Source organism: Schistocerca americana, chromosome 5 (genome assembly GCF_021461395.2).
Source record: "Schistocerca americana isolate TAMUIC-IGC-003095 chromosome 5, iqSchAmer2.1, whole genome shotgun sequence".
NCBI classification, from domain to species: domain Eukaryota; kingdom Metazoa; phylum Arthropoda; class Insecta; order Orthoptera; family Acrididae; genus Schistocerca; species Schistocerca americana.
This window is the reverse complement of record NC_060123.1, coordinates 340,266,624-340,286,008: the sequence shown is the minus strand read 5'-3', so window position 1 is coordinate 340,286,008 and position 19,385 is coordinate 340,266,624. Positions and strand designations below refer to the sequence as shown.

At 40.2% G+C, this 19,385-nt stretch overlaps 1 protein-coding gene across 1 annotated transcript in view; it reads right to left on the bottom strand.

Moving 5' to 3' along the window:
* LOC124615303 (SUN domain-containing ossification factor) overlaps nucleotides 1-19,385 on the bottom strand; it is a 56,403-nt gene that overhangs the window by 2,107 nt on the left and 34,911 nt on the right. The window contains exons 4-7 of the mRNA XM_047143091.1: nucleotides 18,496-18,992; nucleotides 10,039-10,274; nucleotides 6,879-8,423; nucleotides 3,986-4,240 (exon numbers count right to left, since the gene is read on the bottom strand). Of these exons, the coding sequence (XP_046999047.1) occupies nucleotides 3,986-4,240; nucleotides 6,879-8,423; nucleotides 10,039-10,274; nucleotides 18,496-18,992 (2,533 nt within the window). The remainder of the gene's footprint in view (nucleotides 1-3,985; nucleotides 4,241-6,878; nucleotides 8,424-10,038; nucleotides 10,275-18,495; nucleotides 18,993-19,385) is intronic.

Sequence of the window (19,385 nt, the reverse complement as noted above, 5' to 3'; positions counted from 1 at the left end):
GTGTGTACAGTAATGCACCCTCAACTGTCTTACAGGCTCAAGAATTCCAAGAGATTAGATTACTATTTCCGTAAGTGCAAAATCCTAGCAACCAGGCCCACATCATTATCGACCCTCAGTCTGCAAGATCCGGGCAGTCGCAGAGGGTGGGCTTACTGGTAGTTGGGAGCTCCAACGTCAGGCGCGTAATGGGGCCCCTTAGGGAAATGGCAGCAAGAGAGGGGAAGAAAACCAATGTGCACTCCGTGTGCATACCGGGGGGAGTCATTCCAGATGTGGAAAGGGTCCTTCCGGATGCCATGAAGGGTACAGGGTGCACCCATCTGCGGGTGGTCGCTCATGTCGGCACCAATGATGTGTGTCGCTATGGATCGGAGGAAATCCTCTCTGGCTTCCGGCGGCTATCTGATTTGGTGAAGACTGCCAGTCTCGCTAGCGGGATGAAAGCAGAGCTCACCATCTCCAGCATCGTCGACAGGACTGACTGCGGACCTTTGGTACAGAGCCGAGTGGAGGGTCTGAATCAGAGGCTGAGACGGTTCTGCGACCGTGTGGGCTGCAGATTCCTTGACTTGCGCCATAGGGTGGTGGGGTTTCGGGTTACGCTGGATAGGTCAGGAGTCCACTACACGCAACAAGCGGCTACACGGGTAGCAGGGGTTGTGTGGCGTGGGCTGGGCGGTTTTTTAGGTTAGATGGCCTTGGGCAAGTACAGAAAGGGCAACAGCCTCAACGGGTGCGGGGCAAAGTCAGGACATGCGGGGACCAAGCAGCAATCGGTATTGTAATTGTCAACTGTCGAAGCTGCGTTGGTAAAGTACCAGAACTTCAAGCGCTGATAGAAAGCACCGAAGCTGAAATCGTTATAGGTACAGAAAGCTGGCTTAAGCCAGAGATAAATTCTGCCAAAATTTTTACAAAGGTACACACGGTGTTTAGAAAGGATAGATTGCATGCAACCGGTGGTGGAGTGTTCATCGCTGTTAGTAGTAGTTTATCCTGTAGTGAAGTAGAAGTGGATAGTTCCTGTGAATTATTATGGGTGGAGGTTACACTAAACAACCGAACTAGGTTAATAATTGGCTCCTTTTACCGACCTCCCGACTCAGCAGCATTAGTGGCAGAACAACTGAGAGAAAATTTGGAATACATTTCACATAAATTTTCTCAGCATGTTATAGTCTTAGGTGGAGATTTCAATTTACCAGATATAGACTGGGACACTCAGATGTTTAGGACGGGTGGTAGGGACAGAGCATCGAGTGACATTATACTGAGTGCACTATCCGAAAATTACCTCGAGCAATTAAACAGAGAACCGACTCGTGGAGATAACATCTTGGACCTACTGATAACAAACAGACCCGAACTTTTCGACTCTGTATGTACAGAACAGGGAATCAGTGATCATAAGGCCGTTGCAGCATCCCTGAATATGGAAGTTAATAGGAATATAAAAAAAGGGAGGAAGGTTTATCTGTTTAGCAAGAGTAATAGAAGGCAGATTTCAGACTACCTAACAGATCAAAACGAAAATTTCTGTTCCGACACTGACAATGTTGAGTGTTTATGGAAAAAGTTCAAGGCAATCGTAAAATGCGTTTTAGACAGGTACGTGCCGAGTAAAACTGTGAGGGACGGGAAAAACCCACCGTGGTACAACAACAAAGTTAGGAAACTACTGCGAAAGCAAAGAGAGCTCCACTCCAAGTTTAAACGCAGCCAAAACCTCTCAGACAAACTGAAGCTAAACGATGTCAAAGTTAGCGTAAGGAGGGCTATGCGTGAAGCGTTCATTGAATTCGAAAGTAAAATTCTATGTACCGACTTGACAGAAAATCCTAGGAAGTTCTGGTCTTACGTTAAATCAGTAAGTGGCTCGAAACAGCATATCCAGACACTACGGGATGATGATGGCATTGAAACAGAGGATGACACGCGTAAAGCTGAAATACTAAACACCTTTTTCCAAAGCTGTTTCACAGAGGAAGACCGCACTGCAGTTCCTTCTCTAAATCCTCGCACAAACGAAAAAATGGCTGACATCGAAATAAGTGTCCAAGGAATAGAAAAGCAACTGGAATCACTCAATAGAGGAAAGTCCACTGGACCTGACGGGATACCAATTCGATTCTACACAGAGTACGCGAAAGAACTTGCCCCCCTTCTAACAGCCATGTACCGCAAGTCTCTAGAGGAACGGAGGGTTCCAAATGATTGGAAAAGAGCACAGATAGTCCCAGTCTTCAAGAAGGGTCGTCGAGCAGATGCGCAAAACTATAGACCTATATCTCTGACGTCGATCTCTTGTAGAATTTTAGAACATGTTTTTTGCTCGCGTATCATCTCATTTCTGGAAACCCAGAATCTACTATGTAGGAATCAACATGGATTCCGGAAACAGCGATCGTGTGAGACCCAACTCGCCTTATTTGTTCATGAGACCCAGAAAATATTAGATACAGGCTCCCAGGTAGATGCTATTTTTCTTGACTTCCGGAAGGCGTTCGATACAGTTCCGCACTGTCGCCTGATAAACAAAGTAAGAGCCTACGGAATATCAGACCAGCTGTGTGGCTGGATTGAAGAGTTTTTAGCAAACAGAACACAGCATGTTGTTATCAATGGAGAGACGTCTACGGACGTTAAAGTAACCTCTGGCGTCCCACAGGGGAGTGTTATGGGACCATTGCTTTTCACAATATATATAAATGACTTAGTAGATAGTGTTGGAAGTTCCATGCGGCTTTTCGCGGATGATGCTGTAGTATACAGAGAAGTTGCTGCATTAGAAAATTGTAGCGAAATACAGGAAGATCTGCAGCGGATAGGCACTTGGTGCAGGGAGTGGCAACTGACCCTTAACATAGACAAATGTAATGTATTGCGAATACATAGAAAGAAGGATCCTTTATTGTATGATTATATGATAGCGGAACAAACACTGGTAGCAGTTACTTCTGTAAAATATCTGGGAGTATGCGTACGGAACGATTTGAAGTGGAATGATCATATAAAACTAATTGTTGGTAAGGCGGGTACCAGGTTGAGATTCATTGGGAGAGTGCTTAGAAAATGTAGTCCATCAACAAAGGAGGTGGCTTACAAAACACTCGTTCGACCTATACTTGAGTATTGCTCATCAGTGTGGGATCCGTACCAGGTCGGGTTGACGGAGGAGATAGAGAAGATCCAAAGAAGAGCGGCGCGTTTCGTCACTGGGTTATTTGGTAACCGTGATAGCGTTACGGAGATGTTTAATAAACTCAAGTGGCAGACTCTGCAAGAGAGGCGCTCTGCATCGCGGTGTAGCTTGCTCGCCAGGTTTCGAGAGGGTGCGTTTCTGGATGAGGTATCGAATATATTGCTTCCCCCTACTTATACTTCCCGAGGAGATCACGAATGTAAAATTAAAGAGATTAGAGCACGCACGGAGGCTTTCAGACAGTCGTTCTTCCCGCGAACCATACGCGACTGGAACAGGAAAGGGAGGTAATGACAGTGGCACGTAAAGTGCCCTCCGCCACACACCGTTGGGTGGCTTGCGGAGTATCAATGCAGATGTAGATGTAGACCAGTCTCTTCACATGCCCCAGGAAAAGAAATCCTTTCATGCCACGTCTGGTGACCACGCTGGCCATGGAACAGGACCACTTTGACCAATTCACTATCGTCCAGGCTAAAGGCAATAACGTCATATTGAGTTGCCAGAGACTGTGTGTGCCTTATATCAAAATACACAGTAGGTGTCCGCAGTATTCCTGACCTACCTCTGAAGGTTCATCTCTATAGTCCTGCTTCATCCTGTAATACAGAAGTACATGGATACTTTGTAACCACTAAAGAAAGAACCAGCTGTAGACTTCAGACTGTGCATGGATGAATGAAGTGACCAACTATTTGCAATGCTTTGTTCTATATACCAGTATATTTGTGCACTGAATGACTTACAATAATTCAAAATTGTATAGAATCATTTACTTACATAACCTGTGGCAGCCCAACTAGTTCTTTCATTAACTATAGTTTCAACTGTTGCTGAAAGGATCGCAAGTTGTTGTTTTAGCTCAACAATCTCTTCTAGTCTTCTTTTCTCTCGTTCTTCTGCTTTACGATTTTGATCCAGAACGACTGACAATGTACGATTGAAAGACTTTTGCATATCCTCCACTTGTTTCTTGTACCTCTTACTAAGTTCTTCGAGGTACTGGCCACTCAGGGACATATTGCGCTCCAGAGCCTGAAATGAATTTTTTTTAAATTGTAAGTTGCCTTTCAATTTATAAAGCTTGAAACAGTTACGCACAAGCAATACCTTTACACTGAATCCGTGACTCGGGATATTTCCAGCCTGTTTTTAATATGGTATACCACCACTCATGTATAAAATTGGAGATAAAGCAGACAACCTAATTACAGACCTTTTTCACTCCTTCCAGTCTTTCCAAAAGTCTTCAAAAAACTTGTTTATCTAAAAATACTGACTCATGTAACCAAGCAGAACTTGTTAACTGCCTCTCAGTTTGGCTTCCCTACAGAATTCTCGACAGAGAAAGCAACACCCGTTGAGGACAAAATTCGTGTTGGCAAACTCAAATGTTATGGAATCTTTGGTGATTGTATAGAGTCTTTCAACATAAGGTGTAGGGTATCAGTAACAGACTGTATCACAAGTTTGAAATTAACCTCAGAATGGGGAAACAATTTCTGGAATCCCACAAGGATTGGTACTGGTTCCACTCTTGTTCCTAACCCAATGACTTTAAAGAGCAGTTCAGAAACTCTAATGTTTTGATGATGACAAGATGGTGTCCAAACTCAATTTTACTAAACACAGTTCAGATCCTAACCAAACAGGCCTCCAATGGGTTCGAAGTGAACTGCTTAAAAGCTGAATCTTACGAAGACACATTATGCAATTTGGAACAAGCGAAAGTGACCTGCTCGCACCAAAAGTAGACAATGGCCTTGCATGAAATGAAAAACTATGTAAAATTCCTAGGAGTGGATAATTTAATTTTCAGTCAACACACAGCTCAGTTAAGCATGATTACTCTAGACGCCTCACTCATCGTGTCAATCTATTTTTGTTCTTCACTGCCTAACTGTATTATCTTCTAAAAGTAAATAAATCGTGCGTTCAGTAAAAGCAAGCACTAAGAATATTGCAAAAATTATGTAAATGTACATTTTACAGATGCTTTTTTAAGGATCTTTGAATTCTTACACTCTTCCAAATACACTTACACCTTCATTATTTTTGTTGCTGAAAATAAAAATCAGTTTCAGATTGACTATGATTTCACAAGAGAAGACTCATAAAAAAAATTAATGTAGATTTTTGCCTCTTTGTCTAGGGTTTGAAGTAGTGTTACATATTCTGGTATAAAGGTATTCAAACAAGCTCCTATCAAATAAAGTGAGGAATTTGAAATCCCAATAAGTTCAAAACAAAATTAAAATCCAGCTCATGAGTCACTCTTTCCACGAAGTATTTTAATATCTAGAGTGAACATTTGGTTAGCTACATGGCAAGTAGTAGTGTTCACTGAAAAGCTGCATGAAAAATAGCAATGTACCATATATGTGACTCTGTACTTAAAGATAATTTTATCTGAAGAAAAATTCGCTCAAAAAAGTAAAACTAGGAGACTGCTGCCCAATATTCACATTCATGAATCAAATACTGCCAAATGAGTCGATAAAATGTGTAGCACTGAATTACTGTTCAGAACTATTGGTATCTTACTCACGGAGAAGAGAGGGTAGATGGATCCTGGGACCTGAGTAACTTTAATTTTCTTTTCATACTCCCTCTTCCTCCTCTCCCCCCCCCCCCCCCCACCCCCCCCCCCCCCCCTCCCTCCCAAAGGAAGAAGTAATAGTTTCAAAATCTAACATAGTGCAATGTACTTGCGTGTGTCTCCACAGCAAGTATTAATCAATATTTAATGGCATTTGTAATTATTTTCTTTGAAAAATCCCAATGTAATTAAATGAATATTAGTACGACTATGGAGGCATCAGCATTTTTCAAAGCAGCAGCTTCTAATTTTCTCAATTGACTGTAGATGACTTAAGTATGAATAGCATTAAACAGCATAGGATTAGTTTATTGTTAATACAGTGTACAGCTTAAGATTTTATAATCAGTTTGTCTTCTGTTAAAGTGTGCCTCGAGTGCTTTCACATCCCTCACAGTTTCTCCTCCATGAAATCCATGGATGATAAATGAATTAACGAACAGTGTGCAGGACAGTGCATTTAGAACCAAGTGTCTCGTTCATAATGGTTTAATGTTTCCATGTGAAGAACAGTTTAAAAGCAGTGACATTTAAAAATTAAATGATAAATGTAAACTCATCTGAATTAGCTACACAAAATGTCAATTACAAGACACGTAACACACTCATTACAATAACTTTCTGTAATAGTTATTGCACCTAAACACTAGTAATCTCAATTCAGAAACAAATCGGTTTCATCTTGGTTCAAGTGGCATTATTTCTACACCTAATACTTGAACAATAATAGGATGTTGCCCCTCATCTCCATTCAACTTCTCTAGTTTGTAACAGTGGAAATAACTACGTAAACATTTTGAATACATGTGGTGTTGGGAGATGCTGGTGCTCTATTTATTCACAATGCTGTTCATGGCAATTGAGAAACCCGTGAAAAGCAGATTTTCAAATGTAACAACCTTTGAACTTTTTACGTTTAAGTATAAATAGCACAAGATAGGAAGTCAACAGCCATGAAGCTCAGTTATTATAATGCATGAATTATTCTGTGAGAGTGCGAGAGAGAGAGAGAGAAAGAGAAAGCGCAAGCATTCTGTCAATAACAGAATCCTGAAATCATTTGAAGACATTTACCTTGATCTTGTTTGCAAGCCTGACAAAAACTGATTCTTTCTGGACTTGCTGTGTCGGTAAACTCGGTGGTGCCATAGTTGTAGCTACAGCTGGAGCAGTGCTGGTGTCAACAACTCGCTCCAGGTCCTTCAGTTCATTAAGCAAGCTGTCCAGTGAAAGATTATCTTGCGCTGGTTCCTCTGCTGTAACTGGCATGGTGACACTCTCTTCCAACACCAGGCCAAAATCTTCTACTTGTGATGTACTCGAGTCTACTAACTGTTCCTTAGTTTCAACAGCCTTTGTCTGAGCACTTCCATTTGCACTGTCTATTGCTTGTATCACTGAAGATGCTTGTAACACTGTATCTGGTGCAGGTGGCAGCTCTGTAACTACAGTTTCTGAACTGGGTAGTACTTTACTAGCTGTGAGAAGAGAAGGTGCTACATCTTCATCATCAACCCTCTCCAGTGTTTTAGTTGGCTTAATTTGTGCAGCAACTGATGAGTCAATATGAGATACTGTTACAGGCACAACATGAGAGTCTATGTTCTCTGCAGTGCTACTAATATTACAGGGTTTGGTACTTAAACTAGTAGTCATTGTACATGTTGGAGCAGGTTTCAGGACGTTTTCCAAATTATCTTCCACGATGTGAGATTCTGTGTCTTCTTTTTCTGTACTTTCCAAAACAGGACTAGCATTCAGTTCTTCACTAACATTTAAGGCCACTCGCTTTTCAAATACTGCTAACATATTACACAGGGCTGCTATATATTTTGGGGGGAACAGTGCCATAATGTAGCCTCCTGGATCCACTTGCCTAATGCCAAACATTTTTCCAGGTTTAAGAGGGAATGGAGCTCCCAACTTGCGACTTGGGAAATCTAATCCATATGGAGCACACAACTTTGAGTCCCTGATGGTGTCCGAAACAAAAGGCGATTCTATTAGTGCATGCAGATTCTCTTCTTCACAACTAAGTAACTTAAATACATCACCATACAGTGAATCACTACAGTTGTCACACACAACAATATGCCTAGGACTCCTACAAGGTTCTGCACTGGGGACTTGTGACTGAAAACTTTCTGTTGTGTTGTTCTGAATGTCTGTATTATTTCGAGAGTCTCCACTTTTCCCTAGTGCTTCTGCCGCTTTTGTGACAATACTTAATATTGCATAACGAGCATTATCAAATATGGTTGATGGTTCTCCTTTACCAATATCAAGTGGTTCATCATCATCTTCAACATCATCATCGTCTATATTTTCATCTGGCTCTAAAACTTGATCCACTGTTTTCAAAACTTCAAACTCGCTAGTTCCGTATGCACGAAACAGCGACACTGGGCAGAAATGTTCTGAGCCATAATGGGAGTGAAATTCTACTTTTATAAATTTTCCAAACAAGTGGGGATGTAAGTTAAAGCTCTGGATTGTTCTTTCATCTTCTGCAACAAAATTGCCTACATTTTGCCAGTCTCTAGTTGGAAACCTGTCACTAACATACACAGAGAACTCTCGTGGTGGTGATGAAAATAATTCGAAGTTGGCAATCTCAATCTGAAACAAAGGTGAAGTAGTAGTTAATAATTTTGAGGACCCATAATCAATTTACAAATACTATGTTTTAAAGTTAAAACCGATACTGGGTGGTTATAGTTTAAGTACAGCTACTCATGGAGGTCCAGTGTGGTCTGCATCATCATCATCATATGGCAGCATGAATTCGAAGCTATACAAATGCATTAGTGCAAAATCTATTAATGTTGCATTTTTTTTCCAAATTGTGGTCACCAGGTGCAAATCTGGCACTGTACAGGATCTTCACAATGTCCCTGGTGCACATTTTGAACAAATTGTGTAAGTAGTAGTTAATAGTAAAAATCAACATTATGCCTTTCTTACTTGTGTGATCTTTTCTGCCCACATCCCTTTCCTAACCATTAAAATGGAAACATTTCCATACATTTTTTCCTTGCATTCATAGTGCCAGCTTTGCACCTGGTGGTCAAAATTGGAAGCAATTTTTTTTCCAGCATAAATTGGTTCTGCATTAATACATTAGAATACCTATCTAGTTTTGTTTGCGTAAGATAATTACTGCACACACTAGACCTCAGAGTGACACTTTGATCATAACAATCTTGTATTAGGTATCATAACTTTATAAATCTACAACCAGAATTAGTTACTTCTCAACACTACCATATAAATGAGGCTATAAAGAAATATACTATCAGAGAGGTGTCACAACCATATTTGATGTCTGTGTGTCGAAAATTTCAGATATTTTGCTGTAGCTACCTATAAACTTGACAAAAGAATGGTAGTTTTCTATTTTTACATTAATTTTGAAGTTGTTTTGATTAAAATTTAAAATAATTTAGTTCAATATGAAGTAATTGGAGAGAGAAAGAAATCTACCTACTAAGTGGTAGCAGGAGAACACACACAGAAAAGGTATTACAGTTCACAAGATTTCAGAGTCAAGGGCTCCCTCTCTTGACAAAGATTGAAGGGGAAGGAAGATGGGTGAAGGAAAAGGACTTGTGAGATTTAGGAAAATGGGTAGAGTTTGGGAAAGTTGGACAGAAACCCAGGTCCAGGGAGACTTGGCAGAAAGGATGAGAAAGAAAGACCTCTCCAGACCTTTTCCTTCATCTACTCCTTCGCCTTCAACCCTTCTGCCAGAGGGGAGAGCCACTGGGTCCAAAAGCTTGCAAACTGTATTACGTGTATTCTCCTACGACTGCCTAAAGAATAGATTTTTTTATCTATTCAATTACCCTATATTTTAAAACACTGATTTTTTTTCATTGATATTAGTTCAATATCAGAGTGATAACCACAGCAGTTTTACAGGGAAATTCTTGGATGCAGCAACACACAAAACAACTCTCTCTCTCTCTCTCTCTCTCTCTCTCTCTCCCTCCCCCCCTCCATCAATAGCATACATACAATGCGAGTGTGTGTGTGTGTGTGTGTGTGTGTGTGAGAGAGAGAGAGAGAGAGAGAGAGAGAGAGAGAGAGAGAGAGAGAGATATCAACTAGTGGGTAAGCCTGTTTTGCATTATTTTGTGTTTCTATGCTTCACACATTGACCCACTGTAGGTGAGTCGTTGCCTTTCTCTTATTTCACGCAATGCAACATAAGATTTAATACTTCCAAACTCACCTTTTTTGCCTGTATAGCTTCACACAATTCAACCACAAACCAAATTCGACTGGTGCAAGTGTTCAGAAGGTACTCATCTCGAGATGGAGATAATACTGAACTGGCACTTGTGGCTTCAGGATTAGCTGCAACTATTTTTGCACCACAGTCTGGAGATGCGTAATTTTTTGAATGCAGTTTAGAACTTCCAGCTGGCCGACTCTGGGTGACAGGAGGAGATGTTGCATTATTCTGATCTACAATGAAGAGAAATTTATGTAATAAATCATTATCTATTATGCCAATTGTCATTATTTTGCTAAATTTTAATGACATTCATAATGAGTAGGACAAACAGATGAGTTCAAAAGGAAACATTTTAAAATAATTTTGTTTTGTTGTATATAATAGGCTTTATAGCAGGGTAGTTCTCTATCATTATGCAACACAGCTCTGGATAAAAGATGTGGTTGAAGTCCTTTGTATCAGCACACTTGCCATGTTCTTAGCTTGGTCTGATTAGAATAAATAATACAAAACAAAAAAATTGTAGCCTACACCTATGATATCACTTGGCAGCAGCCAAGGGCTTCCTGTCACATCCAGTATTACAACACCCTTATCACCATTCAACTTACCGTAGGCAAAACTGTGTGCGCTTACTACAGTGCACATTTTACTTTGGGGTTATCCTCGTTTCAGAAACACACTAATTGAAAATGTAGCCATAGTATTTTCTTTTTCACTTTTCTTCTTTCTCATCAATAGTGAGTGTGATTGTATAGTTGCTTCATCCAGCACTCCCTTGTAGTGCATTGGGACAGTAGTAAGGCTACTACACCAGCACACAGTACGGAACACGGTAATAAGCATATGTAATTGCTTTTCTGGTAACAAGGCAACTAACCGGCTTTAGCAATCAATTGGTCAGTCAATTCTTTTTGTCAGTTTTTCCAGTAAAATGACATGATCAAATGAAACTAGTCTCCGTGGGTATGTCAGATACATGCAGGTTTCATTCTGCAGGTTTGAGTGGTTTCACTCTTGTGAGACAACTGACTGACAAGTCTCTGACTATTATGTCATTTATATGAACCTTTTCACTCAGTCTCCATGTTTGAGTTCATTGTCAGTTATACATGTACCATAACTTGAGTTCACATGTTATTTGTCTGTAAGTAAGTTATTTTATTTCACAGAGAAGTGAATAAAAAGTACTTCTAAAACGAAATATTTTCAAAGTTTTTGTATTTATTTCTTAATTACATTCTTCTCATACTTCTGGTACTAAATGTACAATTTTGGTTAGTATTAAACAGTTAATAACTGGTAGTACATTATGAATTTACTTTGTTTAACTTTATAAGAGCTCTTCTTCTTGTTTTGTGTCCATCACTAATGTGTATGTCTCTCTCTCTCTCTCTCTCTCTCTCTCTCTCTCTCTCTCTCTCTCTCTCTTTTTATTTGTAATTTGTTAATTTTCTTTGCATTTCTTTAATACAGTTTCAGCATGTGAATCATCCTTGCGTATACTGTATAGTGCATTGAATTAACACTGAGGATCACTATTTATCCAGTCATATGTGTTCTTTCATTCCCACACCATTGAGTGTTTCAGTATTTTGATCCAGGCACGAAGTCCACTATCAAATAGAGTGCTATTCATAAATATGGATGAAAACTGAACTAAAAGTTACTTATTGGCACTTAACAAAAAGCAAATATTGGAACAACAACAACTGTGACAACAGACGTTAAAGTGCAGTCAATACTAATGATTTATCTGTGTAAAAACAGTCAAATGTTTCCATTCAGAAATGAATCTGCTGGGTACCAGGCGACTGTGTCTACTGTTCTCATTCGATTGCTCCCAGAGACTGGTTTCACTCAGAATTACAACTGACACAATCAGTCCATTGTTTCTCCCGTGTACTGCACTCAAAACAATGAACGAATAATTCAACCCACAACCAAATGAACCTATTGTTTTTCAACAACCAACTGATTCAATTCTTTTCATTCTGTATTTCCCTTCACTACCTTTATCTGGTAATTTTCAATACTTTATTCCAGAACCTGCCTTTATCTCATGTAGTCCACATGGAGTCAAATTCAGTAAATTTTACCTAGAATAATTCAGTTGAATGCCAGAACAAATATTCAGTAATGGATTATATACACTTACTGAGAAACTGAACTTGGGCCACAAAAATTAAGCCACATAAAAAATATTTTCTTTGATAATGGTTACACTTCTGATGGATATTGTAAAGCCATTAAATGGAGCACTCTTAAGCAGAATACTGATTAACAGAATAAAAAGTTTGTATTCTTAAGCTGTCACAGCCACAAAATTGCAACTCTACCTGAGAGTGTCAAAATTCATGTAGGTAGTGCAAACTATGGAGCCAAAGTGGATAGAACATGAGATGTTTGTGCCTGTGCTACCACAGGAAATCAAATTTAGCAAAACATGCACTGGAAATGGGACTCAACTGTTTACACACACTAGATAACACTAGGAAACATAGTGTCTTAACTTTTTTAAATTAGACATTTCAAGCCTCAGGTCATAGCATCTATAAAGATGGAGGGTGGTGAGTACAGTTTGGGATCCAGCCATCGTAAGAATTCAAGCAAAAACGTGGGATGGACAACCACTGATGACACAGCCAGTTGCATGGCTTTATAATGACGAGACCATCACCAACACAGAAGTCTGTTAAGAGTAATACTTGATTCAAAACCTTTATGGAAAATTAACTGGAAGCTCAGACAAATTTGATTAAATTATGTTTTATGTATCAAAAGGCAAATTAACTTGAGAAAAATATAAAATTAGAGAGAGGCAGAATGCCTGGCCAACAACTGATACCTTCAGGTGGTGAAATTCCAGTACCACCATATACACATTTTAAAGTGAACAGAACTACTACTACATTTTGGAGCTATTAGGTCCTTCCTCTGGAAGAAAGAGTGTTTAGATTGTGAAAATTTAGAAACAGGGTGGGAGGCAGCTGATCAGTCATACCGTAAGATGAGGAGGACCCACCCATTATTACAATTTTTACTCTTGTTTTCTTGTTTTTTTTTTTTTTTTTTACTTTTTTTAATTATTACACGATGTGCAGGAAGGAATCAAACTTTCTATTCAGATTATTAATGTGAATTGCATTCACAGTACACACAGATATATTAACTACAAAACTAGGTAACAAAACTAATCACATGTAAAAAATGAAAGCTAGACCTTTCACTGGTTATCTATACTTATCTCTATCTCAATGCTGATAAGCAGACAGAAATACCTGCCACCAAAATTGTTCACAGTACTGGGACAACTGTTACGAAATGAACACTCGATAACATTGCTGCATTCAAAAACAGACGTGCATTAATAGAAAAATATCAACATACATGTTGATTTGCTGCTACTGGACACAAAAATTGAAGTATTATCCCTAAGAACATGAACTACTTACAGCAGCTTTGCATGAACCCTAAACAGTGGTAATTTGTCCCTTGAACAATAAAAAGAAAAAAAAAATTAAACCAGATATTTCTCAAGTTCCCACAATATTAATGTAGGAGTAGATTTAAGTATTGGTCAGATTTACCAAAAACCATGTGATATCACATTAATATCAATGTCATAGCAATTATAATCACTGTGTAAATTGAGTGGTTGAATAGGCATGAACAGTTTGCTACCACCTCTAAAGCAACGAAGGTAGTGTCGTCAGTATAGCATCATGTTGCGATGGAGTGGACATTTAGCAAGATGAAGCTTCTCCTACGTTTGACATTAAACAGTACCAAAATATCACTTTCAAGAATACCTGTGGATCATGTTTTTACTTCTGCAACAGTAGATCTACACAGTGCCATTTTAGTAAGGATACAACAAAATCACTCAGAAACATTCACAAAAATATTCCTAAAGGTGTATTGAGGATATCTGAAGACACAGTCTCAAAAATGAAACAAGAAAACCCATGAAACTTTCTGGCAGATTAAAACTGTGTGCCCGACCGAGACTCGAACTCGGGAACTTTGCCTTTCGCGGGCAAGTGCTCTACCATCGGAGCTACCGAACCACGACTCACGCCCGGTACTCACAGCTTTACTTCTGCCAGTATCTCGTCTCCTACCTTCCAAACTTTACAGAAGCTCTCCTGCGAACCTAGCAGAACTAGCACTCCTGAAAAAGGATATAGCGGAGACATGGCTTAGCCACAGCCTGGGGGATGTTTCCAGAATGAGATTTTCACTCTGCAGCGGAGTGTGCGCTGATATGAAACTTCCTGGCAGATTAAAACTGTGAGTACCGGGCGTGAGTCGTGCTTCGGTAGCTCCAATGGTAGAGCACTTGCCCGCGAAAGGCAAAGTTCCCGAGTTCGAGTCTCGGTCGGGCACACAGTTTTAATCTGCCAGGAAGTTCATATCAGCGCACACTCCGCTGCAGAGTGAAAATCTCATTCAAGAAAACCCATGTTTATTCTGACTAATCTTAATACCTAAATGGTCATGATGGCAGATAGCCCTATTACAACATATAGCCTGTCATATCCGAGAATGACAGAATCTTATATTAAATGGGTTTATAATGTAACTGGATAGAGAGAAGATCTATTCACAAAGCAGCAGCAGAAAATATACGTGTAAAAGTTAAGGAACTTTGCAAGCTTTCAGAGGCAGTAACTTTCTTCTGGCAGAAGGGATGACAAGGTTTAGGAAATGGGGAGTGTTTGGAAAAGTAGTCCAGAACCCTGGGGCAGAGATTGAGAAGAGAACAGAAGGAAACACTGATTGTTGGGGACTGCATTGTTTGAGATTTGAAAACAGGGTTACTTAGAGGTGGATGACATAATACTGACAAAACACCATGGGGGTAGTTATTAACTCCTGTTATTAGGAGCATAAATCTATGAGCAATGTATGTGATAAACGTACAGTGGAGAAAAATAGACAGGTCAGGAAATAAAACATACTGGAAACTAAAAGAGACTAGAGAAAGGAACAGCTACTGAGAAGAAATGCTGAGACAAAAGAAATTAGCATGAATTAAAGCTGGTTGGATAGCAAGACCAAGGACATTGTGTAATGACAGTTCCCACCTTAATTGTGAGAGGCTAGTGTATGGGAGAAGAATCCAGATAGCAGATGTGGTAAAACAGGCACCAAGGTCATGACTGTCATGCTGTAGAGCATGCTCTACAACAGGATATTGTCTGTTGCCAATGTACGCCCTTTGTCTATGTCCATTCATCTTGACTGATAATTCGGTGGTAGTCAAGCCAAGTAAAAGCCAAAAATTGCTTGCATAACAACTGGGACTTCACAGGTGTCTCTCCCCTTGATAGTGTATGATTTGCCACTTACAGGGTGATATAGATGGTGGAAATAGAGTGCACAGTGCAAGTCTTACAGCTGGGATGGTCACAGGGATGGGGACCATATGGGTGGAGGAGTAGTACAAGATCTCCTCAGGATACTGTGGACATTTGGGGGTGACGAAAAGTTATTTGTGGTGCAGTGGGCAAAAAGTTGGGCAGAATGGAACTCATTTAAGGGCATTATTTTAAGAAATCATACCCTTGTCAAAGTAGCTAACTGATAAATTCAACACCAGGATAAAACTGGGTACAAGTGAACTCCTGAGATGTTTTTGTGGAGGGCTCAGGAGTACCAGGATTGGATGTGACGGCCCAGCAAATCTGCTTTTGAACTAGGCTGTTGTGGTAAACATGTCTAGTGAAGACTGAGGTGAAAGCGGCGTACTCCTGTAAAGAGTCCACATCTGAAATAATACATTCACCTCTAATGCCAAGGTTGAAGGGAGGAAACATTTGACATGTAAAGGATGCCAACTGTCAAAATGTAAGTGCTGTTGTTTGTTAGTAGTTTTAACGTGAACTTAAGTGTTTTTGACCCTTGGTGAGAGAATAGGACATATGAAATCTAAGTGGGTGAATGTATTTAGAGGTTTCAAAATTTTTAACAGGCCAGCCTTACTATGGGACCATATGTGAAAAATGTCGTTTAAGTGTATCAGAAGGCTTATGGACTCCAAGAAGAACCCCTCCAAGTGACCCATGAAAAGGTTGGCTTAGGAAGGAGGCTTCCTTTCCTACAGCCTTCCTTTTGATCTGTTTGTCTATCCCTCAAAGGTAAGGTATGGCTGGGAAGTGTAAAGTTAATGGAGGTGAGCATGAAGGATGTCTTAGCTTTGGGAATTAGGTGGGCACTGGTTGAGAAATGGTCAGCAGCAGACACCCCATGTACACTATGTACATGAGGGATGTTGGCATAATGAGAGGTGGCAAAATGGGAACAAGCAAGGTGGAGTGGGACAGGCGCACATTTCAGACTACTCTGCCAATCTTCTGCCAGGAGGAGGAGGAGCCATTGAGGGGGGAGGGGGGGGGGTGCCTTGTTTGGGGAAGGAGACCAGACAGTGAGGTCATCCGTCTCATCGGATTAGGGAAGGACGGGGGAAGGAAGTAGGCCGTACCCTTTCAAAGGAACCATTCTGGCATTTGCCTGGAGCGATTTAGAGAAATCACAGAACACCAAATCAGGATAGCCAGACACAGGATTGAACCGTCGTCATCCTGAATGCGAGTCTAGTGTGCCAGCCAATGTGCCACCTTGCTCGATAGGAGTCACTAGCTCTGAAAGCTTGCAAATATTCCAAATCTCAAGTGTATCTACTTAGTTGCATTGTATTTTCACAAATTTAAAACTGATTATTTTCGTTGGTATACAAAATGGTTGGTAAGACAAGATGTTTTAATAGTGTAAACTTCAGCTATGTAAACAATTATTTAAGATGGTCAGAACAGATTAGATTTACTTTCATTCCAAATGATCCGTGGTGATGTGGTCCTCCAGGATGTAGGACATGTCAGATAAATAATAATACATGACAAATATTTACAACTAAAACAAATAAGCTAATTTACCTTCCCCAGGTCCCAAGTGGGATGATAATCTTTTTTGTTGCAAACACTGCACTAACATGATTAGAGCACAGATGTGCAGCCAATGGCCCCTGGGCCAGATCCAGACGGGTGATTGGTTTTGTTCTGGCCCACAGAAGAATTTCATGGGAGAGTGAACAAGGCACTGCAGAATTTCGCAACATTTTTTTTTTTAAATAGCTATTGCAAAATATCATAAGTAAAGAAATAATGTTCACTATTCAGAAGTAAATATTTTAAGATGGGGTGAACATAAAATGAATGTACACTTAAAAATGTGTATTTTGAGGCATGGAGTTTCTGGAAAGGGGTGCCATTCCTATTGGTGCACTACCTCATAAACATTAACATCACGCACGCTACTGTATCAATTCTCTGCAGTAAGTGCACTGCCGTTGCGTCTCGTGATGAGGTGGCCTGCAAGCTTAAGCAAGTATGTGGATCAGGCCCAAGAGCCACCAGTGGTTGCCTATGCATCAATTGGAGAGTGTGAAGGTACATGTTACATGTGCTACATGTGTAACACTGAAGCAAGGAGTTAGTGGAGGCAGTATGAAAGAAAGCTACAGCATTCGAAATGCAAATGACATAACTTTACTGACAAATCTGTAAATGTATTTATCTAGTTGAACATTGGCAAAAACTCAAAATAGCTCTTCGGATAAAGTAAGTTCAAAAAATAAGATGGTTTCTGCATTTTTTATTTACTTTATCTGAGCAGTTTCCTTCAGCCTTTGATATTTTTAGGTTGCTGACAGCGAGATAAAGAAACAGGCATCAACATATTTTACCTAAAATACCTTCATCTGGGAGGCAACACTGCTTTCATTGTTTTCATCTTCAAATGAGCTTCTGAGAAGAATAAGCAAATAAGTGGATATGGTGGAAAGTTAATCACATCAAGACCAAAATGATTTGCGATTAGAATGCCATAGAGAAAGACTAAAGATTGCAGTAGAGTTTGTATTGAAAACTGATTACTATATTCAAAATTAAACTTCCCATGAGTCTGAAGTACAAAAATTTGTAATCAATGTGTACAAGCATTTCTAACCTACAACAATGACATGTCTTTCTTGGAAGAGCAACCACCCATGAATTAAACTGCTCGGTAAAAAATGGAAATCAGGAGGAAAGAAGATGAGTGTTTTAGAGACTTATGGAAGAAATGAGCTCATGATTAATCAGAAAAACTGGCAAAAGATAGGCCAATCAGGAGCAATGGAACAGGTATGCTAGGACAGGATAAAACAAGAACAGCAGCTACTTCATGTCTGACATGTGCCATGTCATCTACGGTCTCACATCCAAAACCGAAAAACTCATTATAAACCAATGTACAGTTTGTGCCATTAACATGTATTTAATTCATCTCTATACTATCCATTATACATTTTGCTGCATACAATCTATCACATTCCTTGCTTGCATACCACAAGATACTGAAGACCAAACCAATGCAGCATTGAAAGATGACAAAATTTGATGTCTTTACCTCTCTTTTTCTGCTCATCTTCTGCAAGATGTTTTTGCCTCCACTCACTAAAGGATGGTATGTCCTCTGGTAGTGAGTGTTCAGTCTCTGCCTTGCTAGGGTCAGGTGGACCTTGATCCTCTGTAGTCCTGGATGCTTGCACTTCTTCAAGACTGTCATTGACAAAAGGTCCAGAGTCTTCTTTTGCAGCAGCCTGTGGCAGTGGCTGAGAAGCTTGCCCCTGCGGCCTCTGCTCCACCACTTTCGGTTCTGCCCGCACTACATACTTCTGGTGCTGTTTATCTTCCTCAGTTTCTGTAAGATTGGTGACATCTGCCGACAGAGTGGGTGTTGTCACCTCAGAGGCAGCAGGGCTGTCAGCTGCAGACTTGCTGACGGTGAGGTTGTCAGTACGAGATGGCTCATCAGGTGCACCCACAGAGCCCGCCCGCTGCTGGAGCTCAGCTGCCGCTGAGTCGACGAGCGTAAACACTACAGCTTGACTAGTCTCCGACAATCTGTGAAGCAAAGCACTAAGTCAAGTCGGGTCATCACTGTATATTGAAGGAGCTCGCAACATGCGTATCTGGGAGTAAGAATTACGTGACAATTCTGATGTGATGTCACTGTCAGTTCTGCCTTTTGACATAGTCACAATATCTAACCCTCTTACCTGTACCTACAAATGGATGGGAACACCTTAATAATGTGAAGTTAATGCGAGTTACCTGTAACTCTGAAAAGGTGTACAACTTGTTCATTCAGAACCACCTGCTGGCAGTGAGGAGACTGATCTCACTTCATTTTAAGTCTGACTGACAACCGAGTTCCTGAAAAGTGATCCCTTTACCAACACACTAACTAGTGCCGAGGAAGAAATTTTAGGAACACCCCACAACAAGTTCGCCTGT